General features: G+C 42.6%; 1 protein-coding gene across 10 annotated transcripts in view; it reads right to left on the bottom strand.

The window, feature by feature from the left end:
* CELF4 (CUGBP Elav-like family member 4) overlaps nt 1-15,594 on the bottom strand; it is a 715,804-nt gene that overhangs the window by 52,423 nt on the left and 647,787 nt on the right. For 6 of the 10 annotated variants that reach the window (XR_008203252.1, XM_052670668.1, XM_052670664.1 and 3 more), the window contains exons 8-10: nt 14,596-14,745; nt 1,849-1,914; nt 105-185 (exon numbers count right to left, since the gene is read on the bottom strand). Coding sequence is in view for 9 of the 10 variants with exons in the window: in XM_052670668.1 (XP_052526628.1) it covers nt 105-185; nt 1,849-1,914; nt 14,596-14,745 (297 nt within the window). In the remaining variant the exon portion in view is untranslated. The remainder of the gene's footprint in view (nt 1-104; nt 186-1,848; nt 1,915-14,595; nt 14,746-15,594) is intronic. The other 4 variants (XM_052670670.1, XM_052670666.1, XM_052670669.1 and 1 more) reach the window with 1 other exon arrangement.

Here is a 15,594-nt window from a genome sequence, read left to right on the forward strand (position 1 = left end):
GCAATGGGGCATTTAATGGATGCTCTCTAGGTGTATGAGGAGGGGAACCAGTGTAGAAGGGATGGCATGCTGGGTGCAGCGAAAACAACAGACCACTCACTCACCTTCTCTCTGTTGCTGTGGTATCATGGGAGGTGGCTGTGGGAACGCTTGGCTAATCTGGCCATAAGCAGCAGGATAAGCAGCTGTAGAGAAAAGAAAGGGAGAGAAGAAAAGGATAGATTTCAGTTCTGGGAAGCAAGAAACTTTCAAATCAAACAATCACAAGAAGCTGGAGACGGGCTTTCCCGTGTATTTTAGGTGCCTCGTATAGTCTGAGATATAATAGAAGTGTCACAGTGGTGCTTCAGATAGTAGCACTCATCTCTGAGCATCCATTCTCCTTTCAACTTTGTAGCAGAAGCACCGGGAACAGCCATGTGATCTAAATGGCAGTCTAAACGGAGATCCATGAGATCTCCCCCACCAGAGGTGGGTAACCATCCCAGGAAGTACAAGAAAAACACTCATTCTTGAGCTCAGTGTATTGATGCCTGTGCTGACAGGCATGTGCAGAGTCCATGTCCACGTTTTTCTTTTGCACTCTGATTTATACACATGCTTATAATAACAGTTCATATGTATTCCCACTCTCTCTAACTCTATACAGAATATGCACAGAGGCACACTTCTGCATGCATTCTCAGATATACATTTCCTTTCACGTCTATGGACATTTAGTCTTCTACACAAACACAGTGGAAACAGTGTGCAGCAATTAAACAATTTTCCCCACCTCAGCTCCCCCACCAAGCAGACGAGGGGAGCCATTCAATACCACAGATGGTAGATGATGTGCCTTGCTGCTAAAAATACAGAGTACGGGTCGCCTGTGAGCCCAGAGAGAGAGGGATAGGGGCCATGTGTGTGCAGAGGGGTTAATTAACAGCTCAAAGGGTTGAGCTGCTTCCCATCTATCAAACCTCACAAGCAATAAATGACAATAACTAAAATACCGGCAAATGAAGCCCTACATGGAGAATTAAATTAAGTTTCCAGATACAGCACTGACATGAAATAATAGCCATTCCTCAGCGGGAGCCCATGATTGCTCCAGTTACCATAGGAAATAATGACTTTGAGGTGGCAGCTTCCTTGCAGTGTTGGCCATGGACACCTCACAAGGGGAGGCTGAACACAGCAGGGTCATGGTCTGCACCGGGTCACTTTGGCTGGTGTCAGTCCATCAACTGCAAAGGAGCTGCTCAGCATACACAGAGACGTTGAGAGTGAGAGGTCTGCCCATTGGAGGTCATGGAGAAGCTGCTGGGAAGCCAGGAGTATACGCAGCTTCTAGGGCAAGCCTCGAATCTGTACCTCCAGCCACATCAGAACTAGCCAGGGCTGGGGAGTCTCACACATGCACAACCAGCAGAGTTCACACATACCCTACAAAACGGGCGTATGCAGACATACACTGACTGTGCCCTGCCAGGCACTGCTGCAGTGGCTCGGCAGGGTCTGTTTGCCCATCTGCCCTGCTCAATGCAGCACTCAGGAGACCCCCAGATCTTCTGTAACACAAAGTGGCCACAAACCAAGAGGTCTGATTTTTCTCTTGCTCATTGTACGTTCTAGGGAGGCCTGGTCCAGTTCTGTCAGTGAAGCTGCACAAAGGTAAAGCTCAGTGGGAGCCATTCCCCAGTGCTCTGGGTCCTTAGGTCTGTTTTCATGATACTGCAAATTGAATCTGAAGATCTGTCAGGTGTCCCCACCTCAGGATCCACCTCCCTTCCCACAGCCCCCTTAGCTGTGTTTACAGAATTTAGAGAAGAAAAAGGTTTACTGGGAGAAAGTGTTAATACTAACGACCTGCGTACTGCTGCACTCCAGCGTAGGCTTGCTGCAAGGGGTCTGCTGCAGTGGGACTCTGCGCTGTGGAGACAGAATAGAGAAGGAAATAAGGGATTAAAACAGAGAAATAGAATCAGAGAATATCCCAACTTGAACCAGACCCCAAGAATCATTGAGTCCAATTCCTGCCTCCACACAAGACCAACGAAAATTCAAACTATGTATCTGATAGTGACGTACAAACACCTCTTGAGCTCCAGCAGCTCACTGCCGTGCCCACTGCCCTGGGCAGCCTCTTCCATGCCCCCACCCTCTGGTGCAGAGCCTTTCCCTAACCTCCAGCCCTCCCCTGGCGCAGCTCCATGCCATTCCCACAGGCCCTGTCGCTGTCACACAGAGCAGAGCTCAGCGCTGCCCTCCGTTCCCTGTGAGAAGCTGCAGCCGCCATCAGGCTCCCCTCAACTCCTCTGCTCTGGGCCCAGCACACCCACAGCCCTCAGCTGAACCTTTCTTTTCCCTAAGAAATGTGTGCTGTGAGACAGACAAACCCAAAGGCTGAGGATCCCAGCAGTGGAGCATCTCATTCTAAAGACAGGACTGGTGCAGACCCCCCATGATGTCCAGGAGAGCTCTGTACTCAAGCTTTGCACGTCCCTGTGTGACTCTGCACAGGGCAAACAAACCCTTTTCCACCTTTCTCAAGTTTCAGAGCCCACCTCTAATCATGTAGATTATTGGCATTGCTGCAGTCAACCCCAAAGAGCCCACATCCTAATCCAGGACTGATGCTATGCTAGGTGCTGTGTAGACTCAGATCTCAGTGACAGCTACCGGCACATGAAACTTTCAATCAGAGCAGAAAACAACAGGAGCATAGCAGGGGGAAGGAGAAGAGAACAAAGCACTGGCTCCTGCTATCCTGACATTCCTTCAAAAGACCCATTGCTGCCAGGCAGCCCCATTCGAAGGGAGGAGAGGCTCCTCAGAGGGGAGGGGGACACTGCTTGTCTGCTCCAGGCAGGATGCTGTGAATCTCTGCGTAGAGTACGCAGTCCCTTGCTGGCTTCAAAGTGCATTTTCTCTCTTTACAAGTGTGCATTCCTCCCCCTTAAAACTGTTTATTTTTGTGAAACTTTGAAGTGTAGCTCAAATACAACCAAAGCTAGTTAAGATACTTTATTTTTCTTTTTTTTTTTTTCCCCTTTAGTTCATAGGGAGAGAAAAAGAGAGCAAGCGAAAGAGAGAGAAACGTGTTGGATAAGCTCTTTCTTTATCTGCAGCAATAAAATATTTAAAGCAAAGCTTGGCTGAACCTCCAGTCCAAATGTCACCTTGGCCCTAATATTTCACTTCTTGTTATGAGTTTAATTTGTATTTATTGGTGCTGCATAGTTCCACATTTATGCAATCCCTCTGGCTTCGTACTTCTAGGATGTTCTGTTAGGGAGCTGCTGCTTCCCCCCATCAGTTCCCACTTTCTTCTTTCCTACAAGAAGGCTGATGGAAAAGGCTTGGAGGGTGTGTAGATGTTGATCTACCCAAAGAGGGAGACTGGCTACAAGCCAAAATGTGTGACTAGGTGGAAAATGAGTGCCATGAACCTGAAGAAAACAGACAAAATGCTTTGTAACTGATATTATTACAGATTTGACTTAAATGTCAAAGATTACCATTGATCATGATGGTTTGTAAGGTCTCCTAGTATACTTATCTCCCCACATGCAAAGAGGAAGGGTAAAACCAAGAACAAACATGGAGGGGAGAAATACAACTGTCCAGCTAAGTCTTGGAGGATCCTATTCTTATGATATAACTAGATCTCCAGGGGTGATGACAGGAAGAAACAGGTGAGACTGTAGACTTAGGCTGGATGTTGGTGGGTTGAATCGCTATCTGACTTTTATCAGGTCCCACAGCATCTGTGTAAAACAGGAAAGCACTGCATTACTGTAAGGATTTTCACTCATACGAAAGAACATGAGGAGAATTCATTAAAACCTCTGGAGGTCAGTAGAAGCATCATAGAGATGTAAAGTTAAAGTGCAGATGCTCCAGGAAACTATAAGAAATGCTTGCAAAACATAAAATCTCTTCTCCTTTTACTCCTGCTTTCTTGAAGAAGGAAGTGAATGAAGTCTATTCTTTTTAACTTCTGTTCAGAATTGTTCCTTCTAAAAACAGGCTGTTGAGCATGTTGCTCTAGAAGAAAACTGATGGTTACAAAAGGCTGAGTGACGCAGCAGTTCCTGCACTCCTTTGGGAGAATGGTTCTTACTAACTTGAACCCTCTAAAGAGACCAAGATTATATGCTCTCAGATAGAAGGAACATCCTGAGGAAAATAAAAAAGGAAATGTGGTAGAGGGAGCAAATCTTTAAAGAAGAACCACAGTATTGAAGTCTGAAGCAAAAAAGATGATCTGTTGTGTCTGCCCTAAAGGCAACTGCCCTTTCTTTGTGGCACCCACCTGCTTATATTCTCTTTGTTGTTCAGGAGATACACTCACAGTGTTTTTGTTCTCTGCACGGGATTAGTCTAGTTGGATCAGAAGGCCATGCCTGTCAGAAATCACAAATCAGCTCTCCAGGAGAGCATGGTGTACAAGGAGCCTGAGCTGCTGGGCTGTGCAGGCTGGTGCAGAGCACCTGACTGATGTCCTGCATGATAGCAATAAGGCTGGGGAACATTTCATCCAGTGTGTCCATTCCAACAACATGTCTGTGACATGGCTCAGTTTGCAGGCCATGCTGAAAGATAGTGTAAAAGCTGACAATGGATTTGGGCATGCATTTTCTTTTCTGACATGCTGACAATTTGCAATGCCTGCCTCTTTGTAGATACAGGAAAAACCATGGCATGACATCTATTCAACTGTAGTCCTTTTCATTTTTTCTTGCCTTAGGTGGGCACATATGGAAACTGTCCATTCTCACAGCTACTATTGAGGCTGTATCCTGCCCATACAGAATAATGGCAAAAACCTCCAAATAAGCTATATTATGAATTCTTGGGCTTTGCAGGCTTTGCTCTTCCTGAAGGAAACCTGACACTTCTAATTTTGGTTTGGATCAGAATAAAATCTTCCTCACAGTTAAACACCTTTTGCTGGACTGAGCTCTGAGCTTAAGGTTTTAACATGGATTAAATCCCAGTGGGGCTGGCCACTTTTTCAGAGAGAACACGTTTCAGCAGCTTTAGGAGCATTACATTGTTTGGCTTTTGTGCCAGTGCTAGAAACTGAACAGGGCCTCCTGATTCATTGATGAGCTGCTCTCCTTACCCCATCCCTTGGCATCTCGCCTGTCTTTGGAATCATATTCTGACCACTGTAACCAAACCATTCTCTGTAGGAAATATACACTGAATATCACTGTTCATGTTCAAGATTAAATAATAAAACTGGAAAAATGCTTTATTTAAAGTGTTTGGAACAACAAGCATTTAAGCACAGCCTTTTTCCCTCTCACACAAAGTTTTTAGAGTTCATTATTTCCCTGCATCTTTAGGACTTTAGGGGTCTAACTGGGTGTTTCTTTCTCAAGAGACTGTTTCATCAGTAAGAATGACTTCCTGTCTTGTAGTATATAGAATCACAGAATCATAGAGGGTGGGAAGGACTTCTGGAGATAATCTAGTCCAACCCCTCTGCTAAAGCAGGTTGCCTAGAGCAGGTTGCACAGGAAAGCATCCAAGCTACTCAACTTGTGTGATACACCTTTGGCTCTGCAGCTGTACACCTTTTCCTCTCCAGCTGTGCTGGGGCTGCTTTGTTTCATGATGACTCTAAACCACAGAATCACAGAATCATAACATTGCTCAGCTTGGAAAAGACCTCAGAGATCATCAAGTCCAACCTCAACCTAACCCAGTCCATGAGCACCACATTCCCTGGAATAGCTGCAGTGCCACATGGAAGCACAGTACATATTCACTGCTGTAGCAGTTCTCTCTTCAGAACAGGCCTTTTATTGGCTGGGTTCAGCTTTATAAAAGACAAATATAATGTATAAGATAAAGTCTACTGTAGAATATATACTGGTGGCTTTAATAAGACATCAAGTTGACTAACGTGACTTTTCTCTCTTTTCTCCAGAAATCACAAAGCTAGCATGAGCACCAAAACCAGAAGTTACTGGTCACCTTTCTTCGGTAGCTGTCTCCAAATTTTCTCCTTCACTGCCAAGGACTGACATTCTTCATAACCCAAATTCTATGTGTAGGGGTCCCAAACCATTTATTGCTCCCAAGTGAAAGCTCTCCACTGACTCTGAGGGAAGATCCAGTGTTTAAGTCATTACTTAAATAAATGTCAAATAGTGACTTATATGATGGAGAGCTATATGATGGAAATCAGTGCGGTACTGAGTGCCCACAATCTGAGGTATATAATACAGTGTACTTCCTGAAGCTCAGCTGATCAACGAAGACTGCAGTGACTTGGAAAATGAATATGATCAGAGCTTAAATTCCTCTGCAGTGAAGGAAGTCATGGAAACTCCAGAAGAGGTAGAGAAGAAAGAGGATAAAATTGCTAATGATGAAGACACTGGCATTCAAGAAATCAAGCACCAAACTCAGTTATTGCTGAACCAATAAAACTAGACCATACAGCATCAATCAGAGACTGTGGTACTGAAGCATTTTGTGAAGAGTTCTCAGATGCCCCTGATGGAAATAATAATGTTTCTAAGAATGTAGATGAAGATGAGGATATTGTAGGTGATTGCAGTGAAACCAAAAGCAAGGAGGAAACTTACAACAATCTGAAATTGGTTAAGGTGGTGATAGTTGGGCTGATGGTGATAGAGATATCTAAAAAGATATCTTTAGAAGTCAGTAGTAAAACTCTCCCTTGATTCAGTCAGTTTTGATCAAAATTGAAAACCATGTACTCATAAGTAAAGAAAATGCCAGGTATTTACAGCTGGTTTGACATGCAGGACTGCTACAGTGTCCGAACAGTCTCTGGATGCTCTTGGAAAGGACTGAGGAAAAAGCACCCTGGGTTGCAGCACCAGATGACATGTGGAGGCAGAAAACCCAACCTGCATATCTCTGTTTTATTCAAACCCTCACAGCCTATCTTATCTACTTGGGAAATGCAATTGTGGTGGGTCACCAACTGCAGGATTTTAACTTGGGAGTTGTTAAAAAACAAAAGTGATTACTTTTGCTCACTGTGTACTCATCTTCCTTAGCTCTGAAGCAGATGAAGATGTAATTTCAGTACAATGTATGTGTCTGTAATGGCCAGCAAGGCCAAAGGGTACAGGGAACACAGAGCAGGCTGGGTGTCCCAGTGCAAAGCTAAGGTAGCTTGGGCAGTCATGCTCATTGTGCTGGATTCATTAAACTCAGTGAAGGGCACAACTGCCTGTGCTTCCAGCAGTAGTGTAGATGAAGCCAATGGTTAGTATTGGTTCAGAAATCTCTAGGCACAGATTAAACATTTATGGAAGCTGAGGCCATACTGCGTTCAGTAAAGTGACAGCCCTCCTATGTATTAGTGACCTGTGTGAAGTTCAGAAGGGGCTCAGATGTACAAGGGAACTATGATTCAGAGCTAGCCCAGGGGCTGCTTGTTACTGTAGGCTGGAACATATCACATACTAAAATTCAAAGTGATGGGGAGATATGAATCACTTCTGCGCTCAACACGAGGAGATCAGCAGAGAAAGTTACTTTATTCCTTCATAAGATGCAGACAATATAATCATGCTCCACTGAGGAAGGAGAGTTACCTTATCTCAGCAACCCTTTCTCCCTGTTCAGTTTCTCTATTACTGTAAATATTAGTTGTGTGGCAACAAGTAATAATTACGATATCCCTTGAAAATGATAGACCAAATTCAAGACAGGGTAAACTTTTTGCATCCTGAGCCTTTCTCTCAGCTCTTTATTACATGATGTAATGTACATGCTGAGGATCAGCTGGTGAAATAAAGTGAAAAAAGCAAAGAGGCTCCTGAGAGGCCAGGGAACAAATATCAATCATGTCAGCCCCACTGAAGTTAGCGTAGACATGCTTTCCAGAAACTGAAGATCTGGCCTTGCCAGGGCAAGCTATAGGTATACTGTGAAAACAGATACTAATAGTAACTTCATTTGGCAGCTCAGGGCAAGAGCCTTATCCCTGGACATAGCTTCTATATTAATTTGATAATTTCCATATCTCCATGGGAAAAATTCTGCTCAGATATGATTGTCGCTTTGCAAGACAATCCTGGCCAAGATGCCACAAGGTGACCACAGCAGATAACCTTCCATAAACCTGGAGACATAAAACAAGCCAATGACCTACTATATGGCCATAAATATAAATTTAACGAAGGCAGCACTTATTCATTAGGCAGAAGTCAAGAAATGACTCCCAAGTCCTTCAAAGAAAGTAGATCCGTTAATGTCACTTTCGGAATCCTCTGCCTGATGCCAAAAACTAAGGATGATTTCCCAAGTCAGCATGAAATACCACTGCTTTAAAATTAAAACCAGGAAGTTTTCTTACTACTCATATAACTCTAGATTTAAGTCCAACTTTTTAAGGGGATGTTCAGCTAGTGTTAGACCTGGCATTTAGTTTTAGTCAGACAATGAAAGAATGGAGGTGGCAGTAAGAAGCATGCTGTTAAAAATAAATAAAATCAGTTTAAGTGATGCTCTATAAAGAGTGCCTCCTGAGATGCCTGTAACCTCATGTGGAATCGGCAACGGAGCTATTATGTGGGTACAGCAGGTGGAAATGGTTGTAGGAGAAAGGGCAGAACTCTGCTGTGATTGCTCAGTGGTGTAGATCAGGAAGAATTGCACTGAAGCCAGAGGAAGTGGTAAAGAAATAAGATGATGGTTACTGCCTGGAAACAAAGTGCTGAGGTCCCCTAAAAAATAAAAGCAGGGTCTGGCACATTTGAGGCCCCTTAAACACCGTAAGATTTCACTTTGTTGGAAGGAGTAAGCAAACCTTAAACCTACATGATATTCCCCTCAACACTTTTTATTTCATTTCAATAACTGCATTTCCTGGCAGCCACGCTTTATTTCATCCATTTCACCCTGTTTTTCATCACTACTCCCTGCAAAGCTCTACCAAAACATTTTATCACTTGAATCCACAACTTTTTATTCTGCACCTTCCATTAATTCTTCTCATAGTCCCAGAGGTGTCTTACATCTCCGCCAGGAATACAGCTCTGCCACTGCAGCTGCTGGGAGATAGATGGGGATGGAGGGTGATCAGAGGGTGGCAGGGCTGTTGGGGAGGGGAAGAAAATGATAGAAAAAAAATCCATGCAAAGGGTAGGATTAAAATAAATAAATAAATGAGTGGGAGGGCTCTATTCACCTTCTTAAATCCAATTTAAATCACTCTCTACAGGCCTAATCTATAGCCATAATTACATCATTTCGTACAACAAGCTTGTGAGAGGTCTTAAGAAATTTATGTAGATTAAAATTCATGGGTGCCATAGTACAGATCCCATATTATTAAGATTGATTAGGACAGCTGATGCTGTGATTAAAGAAGCCAGCGTTTACTGTTGTAATTAATTAGGTATTCAGACACAACAATAACTGCAATAATAGAAAGAATGTGCTGATCCAGCAGAAAACAGAGACTGATTCTGTGTTTTATAGTCTCATTTTGCCATTTAGGGACTGGACACCATTCAGTCAAAGATATGTTGCCCCACTGCCTGTTTCTGTTCACAACAGGGGAGCTCCCCTGTTGTATCATGTGAGTTGGGAACAGTGTCAGGTATAGTTGATGCTTGTTTGGGACAACAAATGAGCTTACTATGAAAGTCATGCAGCTTATCACTGGAAATCAGAATTATCTTCAGAATTTTCCTTGTAGGCCTGCCTCCAATCCCATCTGAAATTGGTCTTCTGCTGAGACAGGACAGTAAGAGTCATGTCTGGCCATGAAGAGCTTGATACAAAGTAAAAAAAATTCCGAAGAATTGGAAATGTCACCAGGTAGAGGTGGCTGGCCAAGGTGATTTACTAATTCAGCAACAAAGCCAGGACCAGACTTCTCTACCATTGTCTGTGCTCATAAACATATAAATTGGGGTCAGGTTTTAAACATAACAGAGCACTTAACTTCATGTTTTTGGGAGCTCACTTTAAGTGACCTCCGAAAAAAAACACCCTCAAGATGTTAACTTACTTAGGTGCTTCTCCTCTGAAAACTAGCAAAGTTCCAGCTTTGTATTTACACCTTCTAGATCAGAGGAGAAAAAACTTTGGCTTTGAAAAGGCTCCCACAACTGCCTTAAACAACCTCATTCATTATGTCTGCAGTGTGATTGTTCGAAGTACACAGCATCATTAAAGTAGCTCAGACTACAATTGAGGATGGCAACTTGTTATTATATTTTTAATGAGTGCATTCCTTCACTTATTTATTTTACCAGTAAAGCGTGGTTTATGGCACGTGGCAGATTGTTACAAATGGGTCAAATAAATGCTTTCCAGTCATAATGATGTTTCAGGAGCTCACTATTGCACTTTTGAAACTGCTGATACGAAATATGAAAGTGAAAGCTCATCTCGGGATTTATGGTGGACAAATACAACACAGCCAAACATTTCCCACAGCAAGTAACTAAGCCTAGGGGCTGCTGAGGCAAGTATATTCTAGGACATGGTGTATGAGTGGACTGAATGTTATGGGGATTGAACCTTCCTACAGGTGATTTTGTTATTCTTTTCTTGCTCTTTTCTTATTCTCGTGGGGCACATCCTCTGATAACTTTGAAATGCAAGCAGTGGGGTGGTGGAAGCTGGTTCCTTTTTCTGTCTGCACAAACAGTCCCTGATCCTGGCCAATATCACTGGGAGGGGTCTATTGAGACCAGAGGGGACTGGACCCTATGCAGGGTATCAGGTGGAGCTTGCTGTCTCACTAAACCAGACATATGCACACTGAGTATGCAAAGGTGAATAGAGGGACTTCTGCAGTGTCTGCAGTGAGGATATATAAAGCTGTTCCTGGCAGCAGCAGGCAGTCAGGAACAGTAGCACTGTGAGCCTGAGAACAGTGAACAAGGCAACACGTTTATTAGAGAATTATGAAGAACTAAGGGAAATCTTTTGTAGTTCTCAATAACTATAGCTCAGACTAAATGCACTGAAGAAATCAGTGTCCTGGAAAACATTCTCCATCTGAGGAACCCCAGTGCTGCCCTACCCCTGGGTTTGCCCCTGGCTCTAGTCAAACTGGACATCCCACTGGGTACTATGGGATATCTTTGTGCTTCCTTTCTGGGCATCTCTTGCTCTTTTCTAAGTGCTCTGCTCAGTGCCCTCTTCTAGTTCTGTCCTTTTGTGTTACTGATCCTGTGACAGCTGCTTCTGTCTTTTCCATTCACTGCCCTTTGATCTCTCACTTTTCTCCCTTCCTCTTCCCAAGGAGGTCTTATTTTTGCAGGGAGAATTTTGTCTAGACCCTCATAATGCAATCCAGAAACAAGTGCAGATGATCTCCACTGTTACAAGAGAGGCACTGGGCTCTTGATAACCAAAGAGTGTAGGCAGAAGAGAGCAATCCCTATTACTATGACCAATGGTGAAGTGGCAAATGCCCTTGCACTACTACAAAGTGACTCACCATATCATGGCACAACAGATTATGCTCATTGTCCCCAGTGTGTTGTGACACACTGCTACATTCAGTAGCTTTGCAAGCTGAAGACTAAGGGGCAGGCATTAGCACAACAGAGCCAAATATCCAGAGGGACTCATAGTACTAGGAGAAGAAATATTTTCTCCCTGTTGATTCTATCCATGCACAGAAGTGCAGTGAGAGGCATTATGTACTGGTTGTACTTGGAGAGGGCGAGAGCATGGCTTGCAAAGAGCTGTCTGCAAGGAATTATTTTCTGGGGTTACTACGTGGATCTGTAACTCAAGTGGAAGTCACAGAAAAAGAGAATTCCTACCGGATATGGGGCTGTGATTAGGGGCCTAGTGAGTAGGGTTGTTTGACTTACTCTTGCCTTTGCCCCAAAGCCATAGGGGTTTCAGTAGTCTGACCCAAATGGTATTTTGTGTGTGTCCCTGCTCCAGACAAAGGCAATATTAAAAAAAGAGGATAGGGTAAGAGAGAAAAAGAAAGAGTGAAACTACAGGGTAAATACAATTACATAATTTGCACCTGCTTTTATAGTGCAAAGATTGTGGAGTTCTTGAGTTGCTTAGATGTAACATCAAAAATATTATAGCTAGACACAAAGGTGAATGTGTAGACAAACTGCACAATTAATGAGATTTATTTGGGTCTGAATGATGTGGATGTCATCCCTCTACAGATTTTGATTGTCCTGCTTTGCTATTTTCAGGCAACAAAGCACATTCTGCTACAGGATATAATGGTCTGAACCCACATTTCAGGTTTTTTTTGTTGAGTATGAAAAAGTATCTAAGAGCAAAATTCAGGCATTAAACAATATATGGCAAGTCATAACCATAGCTTACTACGGTAACATACATAATACTGCAGCACTCTTGGCCACTTTTAGAATGAGAGATATATCATAAAAGAAAATTGTTTGGAAGATGCTGACTTTGAATGGCACTGGCATGTTCTTTTCTTCTCTACAGTGTTAGTGCAATTGAATGCTCAGCTTTACTATTTTATTTCTATCCTTGCATTTAGAAATGCAGAACCACAGGGCAGTGCCAATAATAGATACTACAGAGTAATGTACAAAAAATCCTATAATGAAAAATGATGGGATAAGCTGCCCAGTGATGAAAATTTCTTTCTAACCCCAAGCAATTAGTGGCTGGATTTTATAATAAAGCATGAAAGTTTGTGTCCTTTCTACATTTTTATCCAGTCTAATGTGACCGTGGATGTTCTCATTATCCATACAAATGTCTAATCCTTTTTTTTTTTTTTTTTTAGTGTTGCTAAGCTCCAGGCCTCAATAAAGCCTGTGGCAAGGAGTAAAGTTTTGGTGAGTGCATAAATGCTCATTAGGAGGAGAAGAGAACAAGATGGAGCAAACACATGCCTTGTCCTACACCCAACCTGCTACAAAGGAACTTGCTGTAAGAGATTTATTGCTAGTGGGCACAGGCAGAAGTAAAACGAGAGGTGAAGGCTTGGCTGACCACTTTATACCTCTGCTATCACTTAGGATGTCATTGAGTTGAGGGAAAGTTGAGCACCAGGAAAGACCAATATATTGCGGAAGACATGCTGAGATAAATCCAAATGTTGTACAAAATAAAATATTTGCATGTCAGATCTTTTGGCAGAGGGGAGACCCTCTATCTGAAGAGAAGAGAAGCAAAGATGACTTTCACCTTTCAGTCTGTTATGCTTCTGATGTTTGTGCATGGACTTACTATGAACTGCTGGCTGAGAAAGCCTCTCCAGAATCAGAGAGAATTGGATTAAGGCCATTGACTTTTATATAATATTGCATGAAATGCCTAACTTAAAGTTTTCTTTAATTACGGGGGTATTTAGAGATAGTAATAAAAGCTAAAGTCATTACAATTCATCTAAAAATATCATATTTTCTCTGATATTTGCAGTAATAGATTGTGGACAATTAGCCAACAGGAGTCAGACAAACCAGTGAAAAAAATAACATAGAAATAAATGAATAAAAAGAGCAATGATAGGCTGGCAAATAGGTAAATACTTAAATGGGTAGAGGAACCAACTTTCCTGCTGTTATGGCTGAGCTCACTGAGCACACTAAAGCTTCATCCAATCTTCTGATGCCTCCTTTAGCTGCCAAGACTGCTTATTCCTCTACACTGCCACAAACATATATACATGCCTAAATTTTAACACAGTAAGTTCCTTGATTTCAATTCTGCTTAAAGTTCAACTCATGGGCTAAATGTTTATCAGATCTGTGTGTATGGGGAAATTATAGCTATTTTTTCAATATTGTTGATATTTCTGGGTATTTCTTTGATGTATCCACAGGTTTTCTTTCAGTGACTTTGAGTAGCAACTCAAAGCAAGACTTTTGTACTTCTTTGTTATGAGATTTTTTTCCTTGCAGTTCATAAAGTCCCCAGTGATGTCGACTCTTACAAGTTTTCAGGACTGGTTGAGGTGGAAAGAATTTTTTTGTTAGGGTGTTTGTGGGCTTTTTGGTTGGAGTAACTGTCTGATTTCTTGACAGATTGGATTAATCTGAGGTAAAATATGCCTTTGCCAGATGGTAGCTAGGATCAATTATTAAAATTTATTTAAATTATATTGTTGTGATTGGTATTATTAGTGTGTATACAGTCAATGGTAAGAAATGTCTTTCCAGCTCCAGCTTCTAGCAGAAGTCTTTATCAAATCCCGAGAGAGCTAGAAAAATATAAGTCCACATTAAGAACTTGTAAACCCCTAAGTTCTTGGTGATTACAGCCTCACATTGTCCATATATCTGTTAAGTACAGGCACAGAGGTAGATACATATTCTTTAACCTCCCCCATTCATTTCTGACGTCAAAATCACCCCATCAGGACTGGCATCTTTTGAGATGGTCGCAGTCCATGAACCCTATCAGCTGTCTCCAATGGCGTGACATGATAGGTTGAAGCTGAGCCTGTTATGTGTCAGCTGAACTGGCTTCAGTCACCAGCCCTGGTAAGGCTTGAGGGTTTGAATGCAGCAATTGTTTTGGAAACTAGCGCAAGCTGCCTGATACAGAGAATAATCCTTCTGAAGTAGCTGATGCTACAGACCTTTCCCTAACACTGATGAAGCAGGCTGTGGGCATGGCAATGGTCTGGCTTACCTGGGTAAGGGTGTATGCCATTTGCAAACACTGCTTCTGCGGCGGGCTGCCCGTTAGCCTGCGGCGGGAGGCCAGTGAAACCATTCACCCCAATGGGAGATGGGATGCTAGGCACAGCTGGTGCAGTTATGCCAGGAGGCGTGCTTCCACCTGCAAGGAGGGAAGAACACAAAATCAAAGCTGATGAGTACTGGAAGCAATAACCATGTAGAGAAAGCTCCTGATGCAACAACTATGATCACCACTCAGAAACCTTACGATATTTCAAGAAAAGAAAAATCTTCCAAGCTTTCTCATGAAGAAAGCAACCACTCACATGATTGCAGGCTAAACTTACCATTGCTTTTTTGTTTGGAAAGCATTTAACATAAGAAAGGTTTGGAAAGCTTTTTTCAACAGACAAAATTTGTTTGGTGATCCTCATCTCTAAGACTAGATCCACAGCTAACATCATGCAGTACAAGACAGCAGAAATACTGCCATTCCTCCTGAGCTCTCTCCCTAGAGTACTACATGTTTGATGACTTAATAAGCAGACATTTCTTTCCTAGATATCATTTAGCACCAAAAGCAAATTAACAGTCCCACTTTTCTACAGTTTCTCTTTGGAGATGTCAGCTTTGTGGGCGTAGTGATTTTCAGGGCCACTCTTTCTGCACTCTCTCATGAATACACACGTAGTGTGCAAACTAATTTTGAACTCCAGCATCAGGGATACTTAAAATATTTGGCAAGTTCATTTGTGGCCTACATACAGATAGCAATACATTTTTAGTGTTGCTGTTTTGGCCCCGCCTGAATTTGTAGTGTCAGCAGAGATCTCTGACAGAAAAGGGGCAAAAATTAAGCTACAGTTTTCCTCCATGGAACTGTGTTCCTCCATTTCTTTCCAGACTCATCCTGTGGGGGCTATAATGCTATTGCAGAGGAACAATTTAATCATTATGTTTTGGGTGGGATCCTGTCACCCACTGATGAAGAAATCTTAAAATTTTGTGG

Source organism: Tympanuchus pallidicinctus, unplaced genomic scaffold (genome assembly GCF_026119805.1).
Source record: "Tympanuchus pallidicinctus isolate F22 unplaced genomic scaffold, pur_lepc_1.0 scaffold9, whole genome shotgun sequence".
Taxonomy (NCBI): domain Eukaryota; kingdom Metazoa; phylum Chordata; class Aves; order Galliformes; family Phasianidae; genus Tympanuchus; species Tympanuchus pallidicinctus.